Below are 19,214 nucleotides of genomic sequence, written 5' to 3'. Positions count from 1 at the left end.
GGATAATGTCTCTCCCAATGGTTGTTCAGCTCAAAACTTGTAGCAGCCAAGTTCGACTACAGACAAACATGGATGGTTTCTTTCTATAGTTGCGACATGTACTTGCCAAGCTAAGTATTTTTAAGGTGATACTTAGTGTCAAAAGTTTAAGAAGCGTTGTCATAAACAATTGTAGAAAGGCAGCTTGTCCACAGCTGCAGCTTTTCCTCCACTCCACTTCACTAGCATGCGTGCGTGCGTGCGTGTCATGTTGTGCTGCGGTGGCTTCCGTCTTCCCAGCGCCACTGTCCCCTCCCACTGGCGTCACGCAACTCGACCTGCAGGTGAACAGTTCATTCGCAGCTTCCCTCTCCTCCCCATCGCTCCTCGATGCGCACACACGCCAGCCAGCCAGCCAGCTGTCTGCTCGTTCGGCTTGCACAACTGTGCGCCGCGCGGCCGAACCGAGCCGAGTTGCGCTTTGAAGACCCACAAAGGAGGATTGCACGCGGTCCGAGCTTGGGCGAGTGTGGATGTAAAAGCTAACGTGGACAAGAGAGGATGTCTGTTTGAACAGGCAGCACCTGCGTGGGAATCAAGGTGAGCAGGCAGCGTGTTTATTCTTTGCTCTTTATTTCCATTAGAAGCCGATGTCGAGCTCATCCTAATATTTTCTTTCTTTGGCAATTGGATTTCAAATCCGTTTTGTAAAGCACTTTTAAAACAGTTACGGTAGTGTCAAGTGTGTCTGAGGCGAGAGTTTGATCACATCTTAATTACCACAATGGCAAATATTACAAGACTGCTCAAATGTATATGAAAAAAATAGTCCTTTGCAAAAATAATGTATGTTACTTTTTACCTCTCATATGGGTGTAGTTAGTTACCGCTTTTTCCCCAGAACAAGTCGAATTTCAATACTCACCGACACTGAGTACTCATACTTGACAATTCTATTGTGTCTTGAGGGTAACAACTTGTTATTAGACTTCATGACAGAACCAAATTGTCACAAATAAGTCCTATATTACAAAAACAAGATGAATCATTCTAACTGATTATACAGTATTCCAATGCAAGTGTTAATTCCCTGAGTAATCTGTTTTATAATACTGTGCCGAAAGAAGTACACACATTCACTTTAATTTACAAAGTGCACCTGAACGCAGCTGTTGCGTGACTGCTAGTGTAAACATGAATGTCGGCTGCAATAAACAGAGACAGCATTTGTTATAATAGTCAAATGTCTCTATGGGATCAAACTGTTCAACTCTAATAATAAATATATCTAGAATTTACCAGTTGTGCAGGTGTTGCTCTGTGAATTAATTTAGAAGAAAACTAGGACAAAATGATAAATACGGCAAAACAATGACGTCCAATTTGGTGTGATTCTTCCTCAGCTCTCCTTCCAACTCGTAAAGCTGACATGTGTAAGCCACGTGAGACGAAAAGCTGAGACCCGGCCCTGAGGGAACAGCAGGATGCGTCCCATCGTGTTACATCTCTTGAGCCGGAGCAGCGTCAACCCCACGGCGGCGGCGGCCCTGCTCCTCTCCCTGTGTCTGGGCTTCCCTCCCTGTGCGCTCACGTGCCCGCCTGGCTGCATTTGCGCCAGTGATATCATTTCTTGCAGCGGCTGCAATCTGTCCGCGCTGCCTCCTGACCTCCCCGACTACGCCACGCGCTTAGACCTGAGCCACAATTCGCTGACTGCGTTGCCCACTGATTGGATACGGCGGCCGTTCGACCGGCTCACCGCTCTGCTCGTCGGCCGCAATCGCATCGTCCAAATTGAGGCCAAGGCCTTCGCGGCGACACCTCATCTCCTCCACTTGGACCTCTCATCCAACAAGCTATCAGTGCTCAATTCCTCGATCTTTACCGGCCTCACAGAGCTGAGAGAGCTGCTGCTGTTTGGAAACCAGATTGCCCAGATCAATCCTAACTCCTTTAGTGGTCTCCGCAGCCTGGTCAAGCTCTACTTGTCTGGGAACAGGCTGACATCACTGCCTGTAAGTCTCTGGGATGGAGGAGGTCCTCTCAACCTGACCTTTCTGGACGTGTCAGCCAACAGGCTCGCCAGTGTGCATGTTGACACGCTGCTTTCTCTGAGCCAACATGGTGGAATTTATTTGCAGGGAAACCCTCTCACGTGTGACTGCTCTTTACTGGCTCTGCTCCAGTACTGGGCGTGGAAGCAGTATCGCCCCCTGGTGGACTTTAAAGATGACTACCCATGTAGGGACGACGTAGCTAAGCTGAATTGCAGCCTGGACGAGGAGATGTCCAGTGAGGCGGGAAGCTACCGAGTGGATCCCGGTGAATGGTTGTGGTTGACATGTCCTGGCTTTGCCTCGCCGCCGATGAAGGATCCAGCAGTTTTCTGGGTGACCCCCACAGCAGTGCTAAATTTATCAGCACACGATCCAAACACTCACCTGGCAGTCCTCCCTAATGGCACCCTGGAGATACGAGGAGCGCTGGTGGAGGATTCCGGCGCATACGTGTGCGTGGTGGCCCGCGGGCATCCGTACGACCTAGACGCGTCCCCCGAGGTCAACGTGGTCGTGGGGAATGTGAGCTCCGTCGTCGCCAGCGGTTTGGCCCATGGAGGCGGAGGCGAACATTTCAACACGGCTTTCACCACCCTGGCTTCTTGCGTGGTCAGCATCATACTGGTGCTCCTCTACCTCTACCTGACGCCATGCCGGTGCAGGGAAAACAGGGGCGGCGCCTCGGGAGGCTGCGGAGGACGAGCTCTCATCCTCTGTTCGGACCCCAGGGAAGTGGAGTCGGGGCAGCGGAGGTCCAATGGGAAAAGGGTAGCGTTCTTAGAGCCCCAAGTGGAAGACGGTGATAGCGCTGGTGCAAAATCGCCAGTTATCAACACGAGTCATGCGACCACTGAGGGAATTCTGAAAAACGGAAGCAGGACAGTGGGACAGACCCTCACAGACACGGCCCTCATGGTATAACAAAAACATCATCATCATTACTGTCAGGTTTCCGAGAGTGTTGAGGGCCCAAGTGCAGAGATTGAGACAAGGGAACAGTGCAATATGATTTATTGAGGCAAGATGTGGAGCTGGACGGAGATGGACAGTGCAGTTCTGGTTGCGAGATCGGATCCAGGTGTCGGTAGTGGCAGGCAGGGGGCAGAGTTCCGAATCGGGTGGCAAGGTGCAAAGCAATCTGAAGGGTACAAAAGGCAGGGGTCAAAAATCCAGGAATACCAGGCAGAACACAAAAACAGCTGGCTGGATTCACAAACTCTGTTTGGTGAGTGTTGATCTGGCAACAAAGTGGAGCTTGGAACCGTCTTAAGTAGGCCTCTGATTGTAATTGATGACACCTGGTCCCAGCACCACTCGTCTCACCAATCCTGCAAGGACACACACACACACACGCACGCACGCACGCACACACGCACACACGCACACACACACACACACACACACGCGCACGCACACACACACACACACACACACACACACACACACACACACACACACACACACACACACAGGGGCGGGGCTCAAGGAGCAGAGCCAGGAGACCTGACAATTATACAAAAAATATATACACAGACATACAAAAAAATATATACACAAAAAAAAGAAGAAAAAAAAGGAGAGCAATGATGATGACATGTCAAATCGGTAAAATTACCGAATGAACAATACTGAGCTCTCCAAGAAGAAAAATAAATAAATAAAAACATTTTTAAAAAAGGAGACCTGACAATTACATCGAAGCTGAAAATATAAACGAGTGAGAAAACGTCAGGGATATTCGGGTGAAATTTCAGGATGAACCTAAAATGTATTTTTTATCTATTCTTTCCTCGTTACTTGTAATCAAATCATTCAAGTTACTCAATTCTTGGTTTTAACCTGAGACTCAAATTAAAGCGGAAGTCAACCTTAAAAAATTCTTGACAAAATATGTTCTACGTAACCTCACTAGTATAAACAATAAACATGACATTATGATTCATATTACATTTGTTGAATATTAGTTATGAAGCAAAATCCAGCTGTTTTTAATCCATCTCAGGGGGCGGACATTTTGCCACGTGCTGTTGACTGAAAATGACATCATGACTGTTGCTCAGGGCTCAGGCTACGACCAATCACAGCTCACCTGTTTTCTGAAGCTGAGCTGTGATTGGTTGTTACCTGAGCCTTGAGTAACTGTGATGTCATCTTCAGTCGACGGCAAGTGGCAAAATGGCCGCCCCCTGACATAGATAAAAACAGCTGGATTTTGCGCCTTAACTCATATTCCATTAACGCAATATTAATCAGAATTCCATATTTAGACTAATGCATAGAACATATTATTTTTTGGGGGGGGGTTGACTTTCCCTTTAAATCTTTTTGGGTTCTTCCCGAAAGTCCAATACTAATAACATTTTTGGAGTAGTGTATCTGCATTTCACTAATATCCTGACTGTCTGCATGTGGAATTGTTACGGATGCCTCAACAGAGATCTCAATGATGATATGAATGCGAGCGTCGGAACAGTCATACTCGAATCGATAAAGCGCCACAGCAGTTATTGTTGCGTCTGACTGACTCTCGGTAATTAAAGGACATGTCGTGCTGTGCAAACACCGCCACAGAAACCAATTCAACCTTGTTTTATTATAGATCAAAGTGTGTCTGCTGTGTCTTCAAGATATTTTACATGGCAAAGGAGCAATTCTTAAGACTGTTCGATAAGTTGGAGCAATGTAGCACTTTCCAGTAAGAATGAAATTGATGGATGTATTGTGATGGGATTTTCTCAAAGAGTGAATTCATGCACATTTATGTACTGTATGTAGAATAGTGTAATTGTTTAGTGAGATGTCTTAGTAGGAACCCACTGCAGTAAGAATGTGGCATTGAAAGAGGTCTGAACCGAATGCACATATTAGCATGCTTTAACAGCTCATTGTAACACCCCCATAAACATTACAGTTATCTTATGGGGTGCACATATATATATATATATGAAAAAAAAAAAAGTTAGAGGAAATTAGCAATGGCTTGCTAACATCACCATTTCAACTAAGTGCATTATCATTACAATTTGTTAAAATCGACTAAATACTAAATCGACAATACAGGAATATACACTCACAAAGCATATTTAAAAAGCCTCGTGCAGGATGTACATACCACGTAGATTATTTGCTCTCACAAGGCTATAAACCACGTCACGATACAGTGGATATTAAAAGTTTGCACACCCCTGTTGAAATGCTTGGCTTTGTGACATAAACAACGAGACCAAGGTAAATCATTTCAAAACGTTTTTCAGCTTTAACGTGGCTTTTTTTGCAATTCACTACATCACGTGTAAGACCCCAGCGTTGTTGAAATGTTGTTTCAACTCAACCCCCCCCCCCTTTACTGGCCTCCCTCCAATGGCTTCCTACGCACTTAAGGATTCATTTTAAAATGTTATTTTGAAGTGCCTAAACGACTTGGCACCTGACTCTCTCCAACTTGTTGCAACTTTACGTTCCTTCAAGGTCACTCACTCACTTCCTGGCTGTCGCTAAATCCAAGTTGAAGCTAGAGACTGAAGAGGAGTAAAGGAATTTTGTCCTCTTTGCGTGTTCCAAAAATGAAGATAGATTTAATGTAAGAAAAATACACCTTTGCAAAAAATGATTTAATAAAAAACAGAGAGTCTCTGGACAAATAACAGCCTCTATCATCACTTAAACATCGTGGGATTCAGAGCGTCAAATGTACTCTTCTACGTGCACAATAGCTTCTTATAGTTAAAAAGACCTCCTCCTTTTCATTTATAGACTAAACATACTCTCTGGTACTTTTCCGTGAGCGATGGCGAAAACAGAGTCAGGTGTGGGTGTTCAAAACAGATTCTGTTCTCAAGGACCAAATGTGTTTTCGCACAAAGTGCTGAGAAGGAACTTTTTTAGACTAAATAGTATGACCCAGTTTAAGGTCAGATTATACTGAAATCAACACCATCTGCTCTGCACAGGACACAAAACATTTAGACAAGGTTAATATAAAGAATTAAAATGTTAATAATGTGTAACAATGGTTAATAAAATAAAATGAAGTATTAAAAATGTTACAATATCTATCAAGACCAAACTTTGAAAGTGCAGCTCCAAAGCTGTGGAGCGAGCTGCCTCTGAATGCAAGGCAAGCCTCCAATCGGCAGGTCTTCAAATCACGCCTAAGGAAATTTTTTTATTTCCTAGCTTTTGAACCATAGCTTGAGGGGCACCATGTATCTCGCATTTGTTATTATTATTTTTTGTCCTTTAACTTGTGCAGCACCTTGGTTCAACTTTGTTGTTGTAAGTGTGCTATATAAGTAAATAAAATCTTATGTTATGGTAACTTTGGGTTCATCGGACCATAGCAAAATTTCCCACACACACAGGAAAATATGTTATTGTTTGATGAAACCAAAGTTAACCTCTCTGGCTTGCAATAATAATGCAAAAACATTTGAAATAATTCATCTTGGTCACATTTTTTTGTACCATAAACACCTGGTATTTGAACAGGGGTGTGTAGACTTTTTATATGCGCTGTATGTTTCAAAATGTCACCTGACTCTCTGGTGAGATGCTGCAAAAGCGGACTGAGAAATCATATTCAACATTTGCTTTTTACTTTGAGCTTTGAAGGTCAATAGTGGCAGGCACATGACAAATTCCAATTTCCAGTCGCTCTTTCTTGAGAATAAAAAGTGCTTTGACGCACTTGCTCATCTCCAAGCGGATTTATGGTGCGAGAGGTACCTAGGCAAAGGAACTGTTGGAAGGACTGACCCTGAGCGCCTTGTGTAAAGAAAGGCAGCGAAGTGAAGTGTCATTCAGGCCATATTGGTGTCAGCCAATAAGGAAAGGTGTGACCTACATTCTCCCTTTGTCTGATATTTTTAGCTCTGTGGTGTCAGTTTTCAAGGTGCCAAGAAGCTTGTGTTGCTTCTACATGTGTCCTGTCCACATAATATTACATCTTTTTTTCGTTTTGATGTCGCATTAGAATGCACATAGACATAGTGGAAGTGTTCTGTCAAGCGTGCACTTTTTTTTTTTTAAATAAAAGGTCGACGTTTCGAGCTTGTGAGTTGTTTCCTGCCTCCAAGAAGTCATTATTTTAGGCACCATGTGGAAATAAAGTCAGTTTGGGTGATAAAATGAAAAGTAGGGTTACATCAGAAGGATTTAAAGCATGGCAAATAACCTCTTAGTGAGTCAGCAAATCACAATTTCCATAAAAAAAATCCTCTTAAGGCCTTTTCATTTGCTAGTGAAAAAGTGAAACCTTAAAGCTTATTTTTGCACGCTTATTTTTTTTGAACACTTGACATGATTGTACCGTCATTTCAGAGGCAGGGAGGACACAAGGAGCCTTTTCCAAAAGTGCGGTGCATTCAAAAATGACGGGGAAATTGGTTGTTGTTGAATGGTTCCCATCGGGACCAATCTGGAAATACCGTCGTTCCCTGGGACGAGGTGTTTTTCACATCTTAACACGTTGACTTTTAATGACTAGCTCCCATAATATTCTCACTGTTGTGTATGATGCATTCTTATTTAGGGTTTAATTAAAGCCTCAAATTTGATTTTGAAATAATAATCCCCTCTGTTAGTATTAGTAGCTTGAACAAAAGCGAAATATTTTCAGTTTTTGCTTTGACTTGCGAGCAACAAATCAAGATATACATACATATATTATGTATACATTAGAAGGTGCACAAGCGCAAAAATGCATTAATGGCGTTTTTGTTCAATTCAATGGGGGAAATAATTTAATTCATGAGTGTTATATGTTAAACGTTTAAGTATTTTTAAAATTAATTTGCATGTCTAAAGATCGTTTTATTGTTTTGTAACTGACCGGTTATTGAGTTTCTCTTAAAAATTGCATATGCTAGCTGAAAAATGGAAAATAACAACTAAATCAAGGACTATATTGTTGGCTGACCAATCACAGCAATCTTCAGAAACAGAGTCATCTCATTGTGAAGTGTTCGTTTGCTCCCACTGCTGACTTGCACTACTGTAATATCCGAAGAGGAGCATCATTTTTATGAGTTATGACGGGTGCTAAAACATAAAAGAAGCTATTACACAACAACATTTTAAGCAGGGTCATAACATAAAAGCACATGACCACCCCGCTTAGCTTTAATGAATACCACTTTGATCAATATCCACTAGGAAGCATTAATCTTCTCAGTGCAGAGTCTAAAATGTAATAATTTCCTGACTGGTCATAAGTCAAACGTTGGAGAAAATGTAATGAAAGTGGGAGTTGTACTGCTAAAATAGCAACATTAATGTGAACACGCTCAGTATAATGGCACCATTTGACAAATCCTTCCCACTGCTTAATTAGTCTGCCTTCTGAGTTTATATGGCCCATTCACCTCATTCTGACGGTTCTCCCGGAATAGTGTAATCTAAAAGGAGTTCATTTACATGCCTGTGTTTCTTTTTTTTCTTTTTTTTTGACCAACCTACTGCTTATTAAGAGAAGCCTTTGTGTTTCCTTTTCCGGATCCTCGGAAACCAGCGACAGCTCACGTGTTGGACAAATGAATGAAAGCTTGTCAAACATGCATCAAAAATGAATAGCATGTGATAGAAACCGTTGTTAATGCAAGCGTATATGTTCAGCTATTTGCAGCGTACACGTGCAAACCTCAGTGGAATTTGAAGCATTAACACTGTTTGCACACATAACAACATACTTGCTTCCTATGTGGCATCATGTGGATTTAGTGGGAAATTATATAGTATAGAAAATACATAACAGATAATGTGCTCCTGTACCCAAATTTTATTGAGCCAGTATGAAAATATTCTTTAGGTTTTCTCAGTTTACCCTCAACTAACGACTCATTTTAGTCTATGTAGTCGATCACAAAGCTTTTATTTTGTTAAATGGCAACAGTTTATTTCTTCTGCCATAGTGGGAGAGCATTTAATTGGATCATTATGTAACATCGGATCGTTTCCAACTGCACATTTACTGTGGGAAAACCCAAGGCACACCTGCATGTTGACATGTCATCTCTATGAGGTGGATGGATTGTTTTGACAAAGTAGGGGTTTTCACTAAAACACATTTGCGAGCAATGTTATAGAGAAATGCTCTTTTTTGTGTACGCTAGATCTTTGAGTTTAGCTCATGAAAAATGGGAACAAAAGTGTGGAGAGTATATTTTATTTATATTTAAAATAAATTAAATGTATTTTTTGTGTTAAATCTCAACTATTAGTTTTGCTTGCCCAACTCAAAAATTAATGTTTGCAATAAATCATAAATATAATTTGAGACAAACTAATACATTTCGCTGTAAAAAAAAAAAAAAAAAGAAGAAAAAAACGGTATGCAGATGCCAGGTTTGTACAAACAAACAAATGAGCACATTGTGCCTCTTCCGCAGCTGTAAATGTTCTCGTGCACATGAGCTGGACACCTGCCGTCTATCACCCGCAGAAACCTCATCTAACAACTCTCCGAGCAGCTTCCTTCCTTTTTCGCCCGCTCCCTTGGAAACGCCGATGCACACTGCACAGCAGCTCCTGAATGACTGTCGTCTCGTAATTGGAAGGCTTTCGGTAGAGCCCTGGCACACTGAAACAGAATATGACTATGTCAGGTGGCACATTTGGGAATATTTTCAATCTATTTATGCACTTTAAATGGCACAAATGGGAGTATTTGATCTGACGCTGCACTTCATTAAAATATGGGAAAAGCAATCCGAGAAGCGGCATTCAGTGGGATAAACACAAGCGCGTCGTCTGTGAAATTGCCATAGCAATCTTATTAGGTGAAGAGGCGAATCTATCTAAAGGACCCCTCGCTATTCCTCCTGATGCACCTTGTTTGAAATATGCTTCCCAACATTAACATTTGACATGTTCCTTGGCAAGGAATTTCATTTTTGTAACAGCTGCGGCTGAGGCCAAGCCGAGACTTTTCAGGCTGTTAGCTATCAGTTATGAAAGGAGATGAAGGGCAATAAGTCATGTCTTTTCATGTTCCAGGACTGGATTGAGACCAAACAAGTCCATGCTGTGTTTATGTAATCAGGAGGCCTCAGTGGGGAAGCAATTCACATATACTCTTAAAGTGTGCAGTAAGTAGGTTACTTAAAAACAGTGTGACAACCTAATTTTGCTGGCTCTTGAAATGTCCTACATTATGAAAAATATCAATATATAATATCAAATATGTGTTGATTTATTTTTCTATATGCCATCATATTTGGTCTTCTTTTTTTAAATTAGATCTACATCACTACATTTTTCTAAGGCGGTGGTTTTCAAACATTGCACACTTTCTGGCAGTAAGAGCGCTACTGCCAACTACTGTAGTGGATGTGCAATTACACCTTATTGTAGTTATTTTAAAAAATGTTGAGTACCACTAGAGGGAGCCGTCATTCCAATGGTGTTACTAGTCTTACACTTTGAGAATCACAAGTTTTTAGAGTTAATAAAAATCATTTCACCAAGTACAATAATGAGATTTAACTCATTCACTGCCATTGAAGGCTATAGACGTAAAAAAATTTATTTGAACTATTTCTATTAGCTTAACATTTTTTTCCACTTTTGTTAACAAGAGTATGGAAACCTAGATTTTTTTTAATGTACATTTAGAACAGATTTAAAATTTGTGATTAATCGTGAGTTAACTAGTGAAGTCATGCGATTAATTACAATTAGAAATTTTAATCGCCTGATGCCCCTATTTTTTAATAATCTTTTCTTCTTTCTTTTTTTAAATCGCGTCAAGGAATTACATTTTTTAATTGTAATTAATTGCATGACTTAACGATTAATCACAAATTTTTATATCTGTTCCAAATGTCCAATATGTTTTTTTTCTAGGTTTCCATACTCTTGTTAACAAAAGTGGGGACAATTTTTTAAACTAATAGAAATAGTTCAAATGAATTTTTGACGTCTATAGCCATCAATGGCAGTGAATGAGTTAATATCTTCATCCACCCCTTAGCGATATCTATAGCATTTTAGTGTCTTCATTTAATCTAAGAAGCATCACACAAGCAATAGTAAACGAGCATTATTATCTTTGTAAAGGCGGAAGATTTCATGCAAATGAGTGTCCCTCATTAGATCGTGCGGGCACAGCTGATGTTGAGTGCATGTCAATATACTTGTGCTGTTGTAGGCAAAACATAAGCAGCAAGCGTTTCATGCTTATGAACCAGCTTTGCATTTCCATTGCACAGCACAAAGCGTCTGCATCTTGGATGCTAATCAGTTTTTTTTTTTTAAATGGCCTTGATTCATTAACTCCGTCAGTTCTTTGCAAAAAGCGCAGGATCCTGTCGGAATATTGAACCAATTCCAGCAATTTATTGTGCCATTGGTGCTGTTTGCAGCAAAAGCTCAGCCTCAGTGAATAGAAGTGTGTTGCTTTTTGTCTGTTTGTGCAAAAGAATGAATTACTCATGTTTTTTTTCTTCTCCAAATCATTAAAACATCATGAGCAAAGAGGATTAAGCTTTGCAAAATGAACCCGCTCTACAAAGTGTTGTATGCATTACTATTTTCGCTCCAACCTGACCTTAGTGTTAATTTAACGTGGAGTTAATTAGATTCTTACTAGATACAGTGTGTGTGTCATGCTTTATGCAAACTTTTTAATTGCTCCCCTGGGGATTGATAATATAGTTTTAATTGAATTCTAAGTGCATGTACAGTACAGTGTGCCTTAGTCCACTTGTCCATTCTTATCGTTAGTGTTACTTGTCTTAACAGCTATTCACAACGCCATTCATCTCATTTGCTGGAGATGTAATGAGTGTTTGCGTCTACATATGAGCTTGCTTCGTATGACACACCATAAAGCTTCAACTTGAGCCATCACGTTGATATTAAATTCAATCAAAAGGGATTCTATCGGCTCAATCGGCTTCCTTCGAGCAAGTCAGTGAGAAAAAAGATTAAGAGACCACTTGAAAATGATTATATTGTTTTTTCTGGTTTTTCTATTTAGAGTAAAAGGTTTACACGCCCCTGCTCAATTTCAGATTTTGTTATATAAACAAGTCCATATATAATTTAAAAACGTTTTCCACCATTAATGTGGCCTGTGAGATAATGTGGTTACATAAGTGTGCACACCCTCTTGTAACAGGGATGTGGCTGTGATTAGAATTAACCAATCACATTGAAACATATGCTAATGAGTAAGAACACTCCTGCCACCATTTAAAGTATCTCTCACTAACACCAAATAAAGTTCAGATGTTCTAGTAGAATCCTGAAAGTTTTAGGTCAATTAGGTACTTGTTGGTCACACGGTGGTAAAAATATTAACTCATTCACTGCCATTGAGAGCAATAGACATCAAAAATTAATTTTAACTACTTCTATTAGTTTAACATTTTTTTTCCATTTATGAGTATGAAAGCCTAGAATTTTTTTTGTACATTTAGAACAGATATAAAATGTGTTATTAATCGTGAGTTAACTAGTGAAGTCATGTGAATATTTCCAATTACGAATTGTAATCGCCTGCAGCCCCTAGTTTTCTTTTCTTTTATTTATTTATTTATATATATTTTTTATTTTTAATCTTTTAAAAAAAGAAAAGAAATGATTATTAAAAATTAGGGGCGTCGGGCGATTACAATTTTTAATTGTAATTAATCGTATGACTTCACTAGTTAACTCACGATTAATCACACATTTTAAATCTGTTCTAATACAATAAAACAAATCTAGGTTTTCATACTCTTGTGAACAAATTTGGGAAAAATGTTAAACTAATAGAAATAGTTCAAATGAATTTTTGACGTCTATAGCCGTCGATGGCAGTGAATGAGTTAAAAAGAACAAGGGTGTGTAGACTTTGATTTACATTTTCTGTTTATTCTTTAAACTACAGACAACATATCTATCAAATTCCAAATACAAATATTGTCATTTAAAGCATTTATTTGCAGAGAAAAAAAGTCAAAATACCAGAAAAAGTTTTATCTCATGATTCCCCCAGACTTTTAGATACAATACATAATAAATTACTGTATAATGAAAATATTCCTTAATAGAGATTCCGTATTCATCCAGCATTTGTGGCCCCTCATTGAAATCCTGCACCAACGCATCTTTCTCACCCTGAATCTAAATGCTTAAAGAGCAAATCTAGGAAATGTGCCAGGCACAGATACGAATGGCTTCCGTAACAAAGAAGGTGATTTGACGTGTGTGGAGTCATTTCCTTTCTGTTGCTCCGGGGTTTGTCTGTGCCCTTAAAAATGATTTGATCCAGCATTTGGGCGGAGCTGTCGGGTCACAGTCAGGGCCGCACTTGAGGATCTAGCAGCATCCTCAAGATCTTATTACCATATTTCCTTGCACTCTGATGCACCGCCGTGTGTGCGTGTGTGTGCATGACAATCGAAACCAATTGAGCCTTGTCAAATTATATTAGCTGCCCAGCCAGTGCACATAGATAGCAGTGATTTACTCCAGTTGTGCCACTTTGCTATTGTTCTGAGTTCTGACTAAGATGTAATTAGTTTGCCTTTATACTGAAAAACATGACCTTTAATGTTGGGTTAATAGCGCCTGACATAATTGAATGGGTTTTCCACACCTTGTTACTGGCCCATTGTGCTGTGTGCAAAGTCGTGTTGTGGGATTGGCAGGCTTGAAGTCGACCCGGGAATTTGCAGGATTCCAATTTAGTAAGCGAAACCGAATTTGAAATTCCGTCCCCGCTTGCGCGTCTTTGTGCTGAAAGCAATTGTCGATTTGTCACATCTAATTATATTCATTAGGGAGTCACAGTGGCTGTGAGAATTCACAATGTCTCGTTTGGGCGTGTTTAATAAATCCTGGCTTTACTGATATGCCAATTTACCCTTAATGCAGCAATGAAAGTAATAGTAAAGAAGTCATTTACTCTTGAAAAAAATCCCACTGACATATTCCAACATTATTAAACAGGAAGGTGAGAGATAATAATGTACATATTGCAACATCATAATCAGTATTTTCCATGTGAAATGATGGTTTTAACTCTACAAGGTTGGTTCTGGATTTTGTGTGTTTGTGTCATTTTATGCATGTGACAGGACAAAAACAGCCTCTATGATGGCGGTAATATCAAAAGTGTATGTAAATTATTGACATTTTGATTCGGGATGTAGCAACTCGCTGCCTGATACTGTAACTTACTGTACACGTGTGCAGACAATCCTGCAAAGCGGCCTGTTTACAAGCGCTTGTTATCAGGCAGCTGTTGCCTTGACATTTAAAAGAAGAAGCTTTCCTCCACGCCTGCGATGCATTTGCGCTGTGCGCAGATTAGAAGGGGAAGAAAACTCATCTGGTCTCGTGGCTCGAGGTTGTTGTGGAAACTGACCAGAGAAACGTCCGAGTAATGCGAGACGGAGCGTTTGATGCAAAGGTTGGCTTTGTGCCCTCGTGGCGAGTGGATTGATTTAACAAAACCTTTTCGTGTTTGATTTGGTAAATCACACAAATCGCAGTGTAAATGCGTGTATCCATTCCTTGTTTGCCTTCACCACGTAAGACATATTTATGTAGAGCAGTGATTCGCAAAGTATGGTATGCAGAAAAATCAGTATTTTAAATATGAAATGTGAAATTCAGTTAAACATATTTGAATGAATGAAATTATGTAATCAATTGATAATAAAAAGGACCCAAAAGCAGGCACCAATACTAGACATGCAATTTCTAGACAAATTGTGTGTGAATGCTGAAAGCTGAATGCTAACATTTTAATGTGTGTGGAATGTTGTACTAGAATGCTTGATTATACTGTGAAATGACATTGAATATAATGGATGGTGATTAGGCGATGATTATTAGATGAAATTGAAGTTGGACTACAATCTGCTAAGTATTCTTAGGTGGTACTGGGTGCAAACATTTTGTGTGGGATTAACAGTAAAATGTCACCTTGTGTCAAACAGTGCATTCATTATTGCTGTGCCCTTGAGATGTCGAACTGAAGGATGGTAATTATGTTTTAATGGAAGGGGCTGCCATTACTGCTAATTTAACACTCACCACATAATTAAACATCTGACTATAAGATCGATGGTGGTTGGATTTTGGCACATTGTTCACACAGCGGGAGAAAGTTTGCATATTCTCCTTCTCCAGCGCCGTGGTGGCAAGTTGAGGCTCCGTTGCCTTTTGCTGGCTCGCTGCTCCGCCACACCCCACATCGACTCATTTCAAAATCTGCCAAAATGTAGGATATTGCAGAAATGTCAGATATTATCCTCCCCTGACAGCCTTATGTAAGTCCCGCGCGTGTGTCAGGGATAATCCTCTTAGTGGGAGAAGGGGTCGCCTTAATGGGAAACAAAACAGTTTGCCTCCTCTGTCCTCTGCTTTTAATAATCAAAATGGAATTTGCATGAAGGCCGCCGCAGCCTGTGTAGGAGTAATCCTTGCTAGAGGACACGACTGTGGTCCCAATATATAAATTTTGTTTTTGCTGTGTTAAAAGGGACCAATAGACATCGGATTAACAAATGTGTTCAGGGTTAAGGATGTCAACACAAACATAATTGTTTTGATGGACGTACTTGTGTTCTATGCTTAGGGTGACACTTTCAGCATATGAAAAGCTGCATTTTCATAATAGAAGATATTTACAGTATTATAACACAACAACTTCTACAACTCTTCTTATTTGTTGAGCGTGTAAAAAAACGTTGGTTGTTCTGCAGGCCTGTGCAATACCTAAAATACAGTGTATCATATTTAGTAAAATAAAAATACGTTTTTTTTTTACAAAATAGTCTAAGCAATAATACATTTTTGATTTTATGATTGGACTTTAGTAGCTAAGCTCTCTGACGCTCTCTGCTGGTTATAACAGCCTTAACAAGATTAGTGACTTGTGCCAGTGTTTCTCAACCACTATATATATAACATTTTTTATTATTTATTTTAACACAGATAGAAAATAAAATGACTTTCATTTTTGACTCCTGACCTTTGGTGCTGTTCATCAAATAGCCACTAGAAGGCATTCTACTGGGTGAAGCCTGTGGAGGAGAGTCTTGTCTTATACAGACGTTCATTTTCTAATTCTGTGTAGTAAATAAACATAAACAGCACACAGTCACCACCGGAAATTGGAAACAACTTTATTGCATTGAAATTTCCGACAGCATCTTGTGCTTTTGACGGAATACAATTACAACATAAATCTGTCATTTTCAGGATATTAGAAAGCTACAGGACCACGACACAACACAGTGCAGCTACAATAAAAGGTTTATTAACTCCATCCTTGAGTGATATCAAGGCGGGTTTAAAGTCCAAATAATTTAAAGTCCAAATAATTTGCCAACGTGTGAAAGTTGGTAAAGCGACAGTGACCTCTGGTGTTTACAATGCATATTGACACTTAGTGTTGCTCAGTGCATTACACCCAACCCTGAGGGAAACTGAACAAGGTCCTCTTGATAGTTTACTCATTGCTACTAGAAAGTGTACCTGCCTCTGAGATGTTCTATTTTTTTTTAAATTCATTTCAAAAAGGTGACTCCAGTTGACGACTGAATGCGTTCAATTAATGTGAGCGCACAGCTGTCTGCTCCAAAAAAAAAAAAAATAGATGAAGGGACCTCGTGTGGAGTGAGCAGGAAAACAAAATCCCCGTGAACTTTAATGAGGAGGTTTGAGTGGCTTCTCTGCTGAGGTTAAAACCAAACACGATTGGACACGAGGGAGACCAACTACTGCAACTTCCTTCATTAGCAAGGTTAGTAAAGTTACAAACTTTTGCAATCAATAATGCATGCGAAGAAATTGGATTGTGTGTGCGTGCATGTGTGTGCGTCCACTACAACTGTTAAAACAATTCTCTTCATTATCGTTTCATCATCTAGCTACAATGCACAATTTGAACGTAAAATGTTTTAAGTCAATCATATACTTGTCAATGTTTGTTGTTTTATGTCAATTCTGTAAGGGCCAAAGTTCATTGAACTTTGGCCCACTCACTTTAAGAACGCACATTCAAATAGCTGCAAGCTGTTGTCATCAAATATAATGAAGCTCGTTAAAAGTTCGTGACAGTTCTGTATCATTAAATTCACAAAGACAAGAAAATGATCCTAATCAAAAATTCTTGATTGTAATACAATGGAGTTGTTTTTGAAGAAATGGAAAAAAAAGATTCACTCACGATCAAGCCAGCCTTTTCATTAGGACTTTTTCATTTGATTGGATTAACAATTAACAATAGAAATGTTAAAGATAAAAAAAAAAATCTGAATTTGATTGCTTTATTTTGATATCACTACACTAAATTAATTGGCATGTTGAACAGTCTAAAGGTGATTATTGGGATTCTTATAAGAATCAAAATCGCATGGTAAACATTTTTTTCACAGTATGTGTAATGTATTCTTTTTTTCTTTTTTTTTAAATTGTGAAATTAATCTTGAGACTGTCTCTGTGCCATTTATGTGACCTTCATTGTAGCAACACGACTACTTCAAAAAGAAGTTGCTGCTTCGTCTGCCAAATGGGGCTCATCCAGAACCAGAACTCCACTCTGGGCTTCTCGGACCTTGTCGTCTCCCACCAGAAGTCGATGCCACAAATATCATCATATGGTCAATAACGTTGCACATTTTGCACGTTTTTCTACTGCATACACTTTTGACTTGATTAACACACCCATTATAAGCGCTGCATGAAACATTGAGTATATTTACTGTATGACTGTTGCAAACAAGCTTGCACTGTTTAAATGTTTGTCTACAGAATATTCACAGCACATTCTTGGATTCGTTTAACCGTTTATTTTGGACAATACAAAAATATGAAAATGTATTATGGTCTGAAACCAAGGGATCAAATAGGGGTGTGTAGACTTTTTTTCCTCAACTGTATATACCCCTCAAAATAACTATACACATACAAACACTAACTGTCATAAACATCCCACATACTCAATTATTCTTCCCCATATTCAGAACTTTTGTTATCTGCGCTGCGACCCATTCCCAAATGTTCCATGCATTTACTTCAGTCTAAGACAAAAGGCAACATTTCTCTCCCTATTTTCCCCATGTACAGATAATAATGTCATCATCGTGCTGGGCGTGTTGACGTTTGCCTTACAGCTGTGTTTGGCTCTCCTTGTCATGTGGAGATGTATGAATTTGGACAACAAAGCCAGACAGGCTGTGGAGCGCCCGCAGACTTTGAAGAAACTCCAGATAGGTGGGTGTTGACTGCATCACTAGTTGTTTTTTTTTAAGCTTTAAAGTTTTCTTGGTCAGAGTTGAATTAGTAAATGATAACTGCAGTTAATTCCTCTGAAATTGTATACATACCCCTATCGTACGTAAACTTTCAAGCACAACTGTATATTAACATTTTAAATATTTAACTTAGTAAAACGCTTGAAGTCGCAAACTATAAAGTAATTAAAAAAAATTCCTGACAAATACAGTAATTGTAATTCAGCAATATAATTGCTTAATCAAACAGCCTGCTGGGCTATATGTTTATATTTTAATTAGGCACTCATTAAATGTCTTGCTTAATGTAAAATTTTCTTTTTCCCCCCACCTCAAGATCACTCACCCTGCCAGCGAGATGTTTCCAAACAGACTCCTTATCAGCCTTATGATTGTTTATCCTCTGTATATGTAGAAGGATGCTATACAACTGCAACAGCCCAAAACTGTCTCTTTGGTCCTTCCATACCCTGGGACCTGGTTCAGCACTGAAAATGTGAATTGTAATACATTTTGTGATTTAATTGTCACTGTAGTATTTTTTTACCATCATATTTATGATATGTTTGAGTGTAATAGGCTGCCAATGTGCAAAATCACTGACTGTACAGTACTATGTCATATACATGGTAAATAATAAGTTTAGTTGCCGGAATGGTGCATTAGTGGTCACATGCAGTCAGGGACACGGGATAAGATCAATGGCTTAAATTAAATATGTTTTTAGCATTATAAACGAAGCAAACATTATTTAGTATGTGCCTACAATATTATATTTACATGTACTTGATTTTCATCGAACAGTTTTGATTACTTACTGTTGACTGTTGCTTTATTGTCTATTTTACTTGTTTAGCAACAAAACGTATTGAATTGGTATTACCTCAGTAGCCACAATAACAATGTGCCTGCACCATCTAATAAAAGTGATACATGACCACAACTA

At 39.3% G+C, this 19,214-nt stretch overlaps 1 protein-coding gene across 2 annotated transcripts; it reads left to right on the top strand.

Moving 5' to 3' along the window:
• The first annotated feature begins 322 nt into the window (after positions 1 to 322).
• On the top strand, positions 323 to 19,202 carry LOC144034493 (amphoterin-induced protein 2-like). 2 transcript variants are annotated; one of them, XR_013288225.1, is made up of 6 exons: positions 323 to 579; positions 1,383 to 3,261; positions 16,554 to 16,776; positions 17,502 to 17,635; positions 18,102 to 18,248; positions 18,606 to 19,202. XR_013288225.1 is itself a non-coding variant. In XM_077543281.1 (2 exons), exon 2 carries the CDS (start codon positions 1,464 to 1,466, stop codon positions 2,955 to 2,957), a length of 1,494 nt encoding a protein of 497 aa, XP_077399407.1. In that variant the 5' UTR covers positions 323 to 579; positions 1,383 to 1,463; the 3' UTR covers positions 2,958 to 4,041. The 2 variants fall into 2 exon arrangements, 1 of the variants encoding a protein (XP_077399407.1); XM_077543281.1 differs by lacking the exons at positions 16,554 to 16,776; positions 17,502 to 17,635; positions 18,102 to 18,248; positions 18,606 to 19,202 and having other exon boundaries at positions 1,383 to 4,041.
• Positions 19,203 to 19,214: the final 12 nt, after the last annotated feature.

This window comes from Vanacampus margaritifer, chromosome 15 (genome assembly GCF_051991255.1).
Source record: "Vanacampus margaritifer isolate UIUO_Vmar chromosome 15, RoL_Vmar_1.0, whole genome shotgun sequence".
In the NCBI taxonomy this organism is placed as follows: Eukaryota; Metazoa; Chordata; class Actinopteri; order Syngnathiformes; family Syngnathidae; genus Vanacampus; species Vanacampus margaritifer.
The sequence above is the reverse complement of the archived record's forward strand: the minus strand, read 5'-3'. Positions and strand labels throughout refer to the sequence as shown.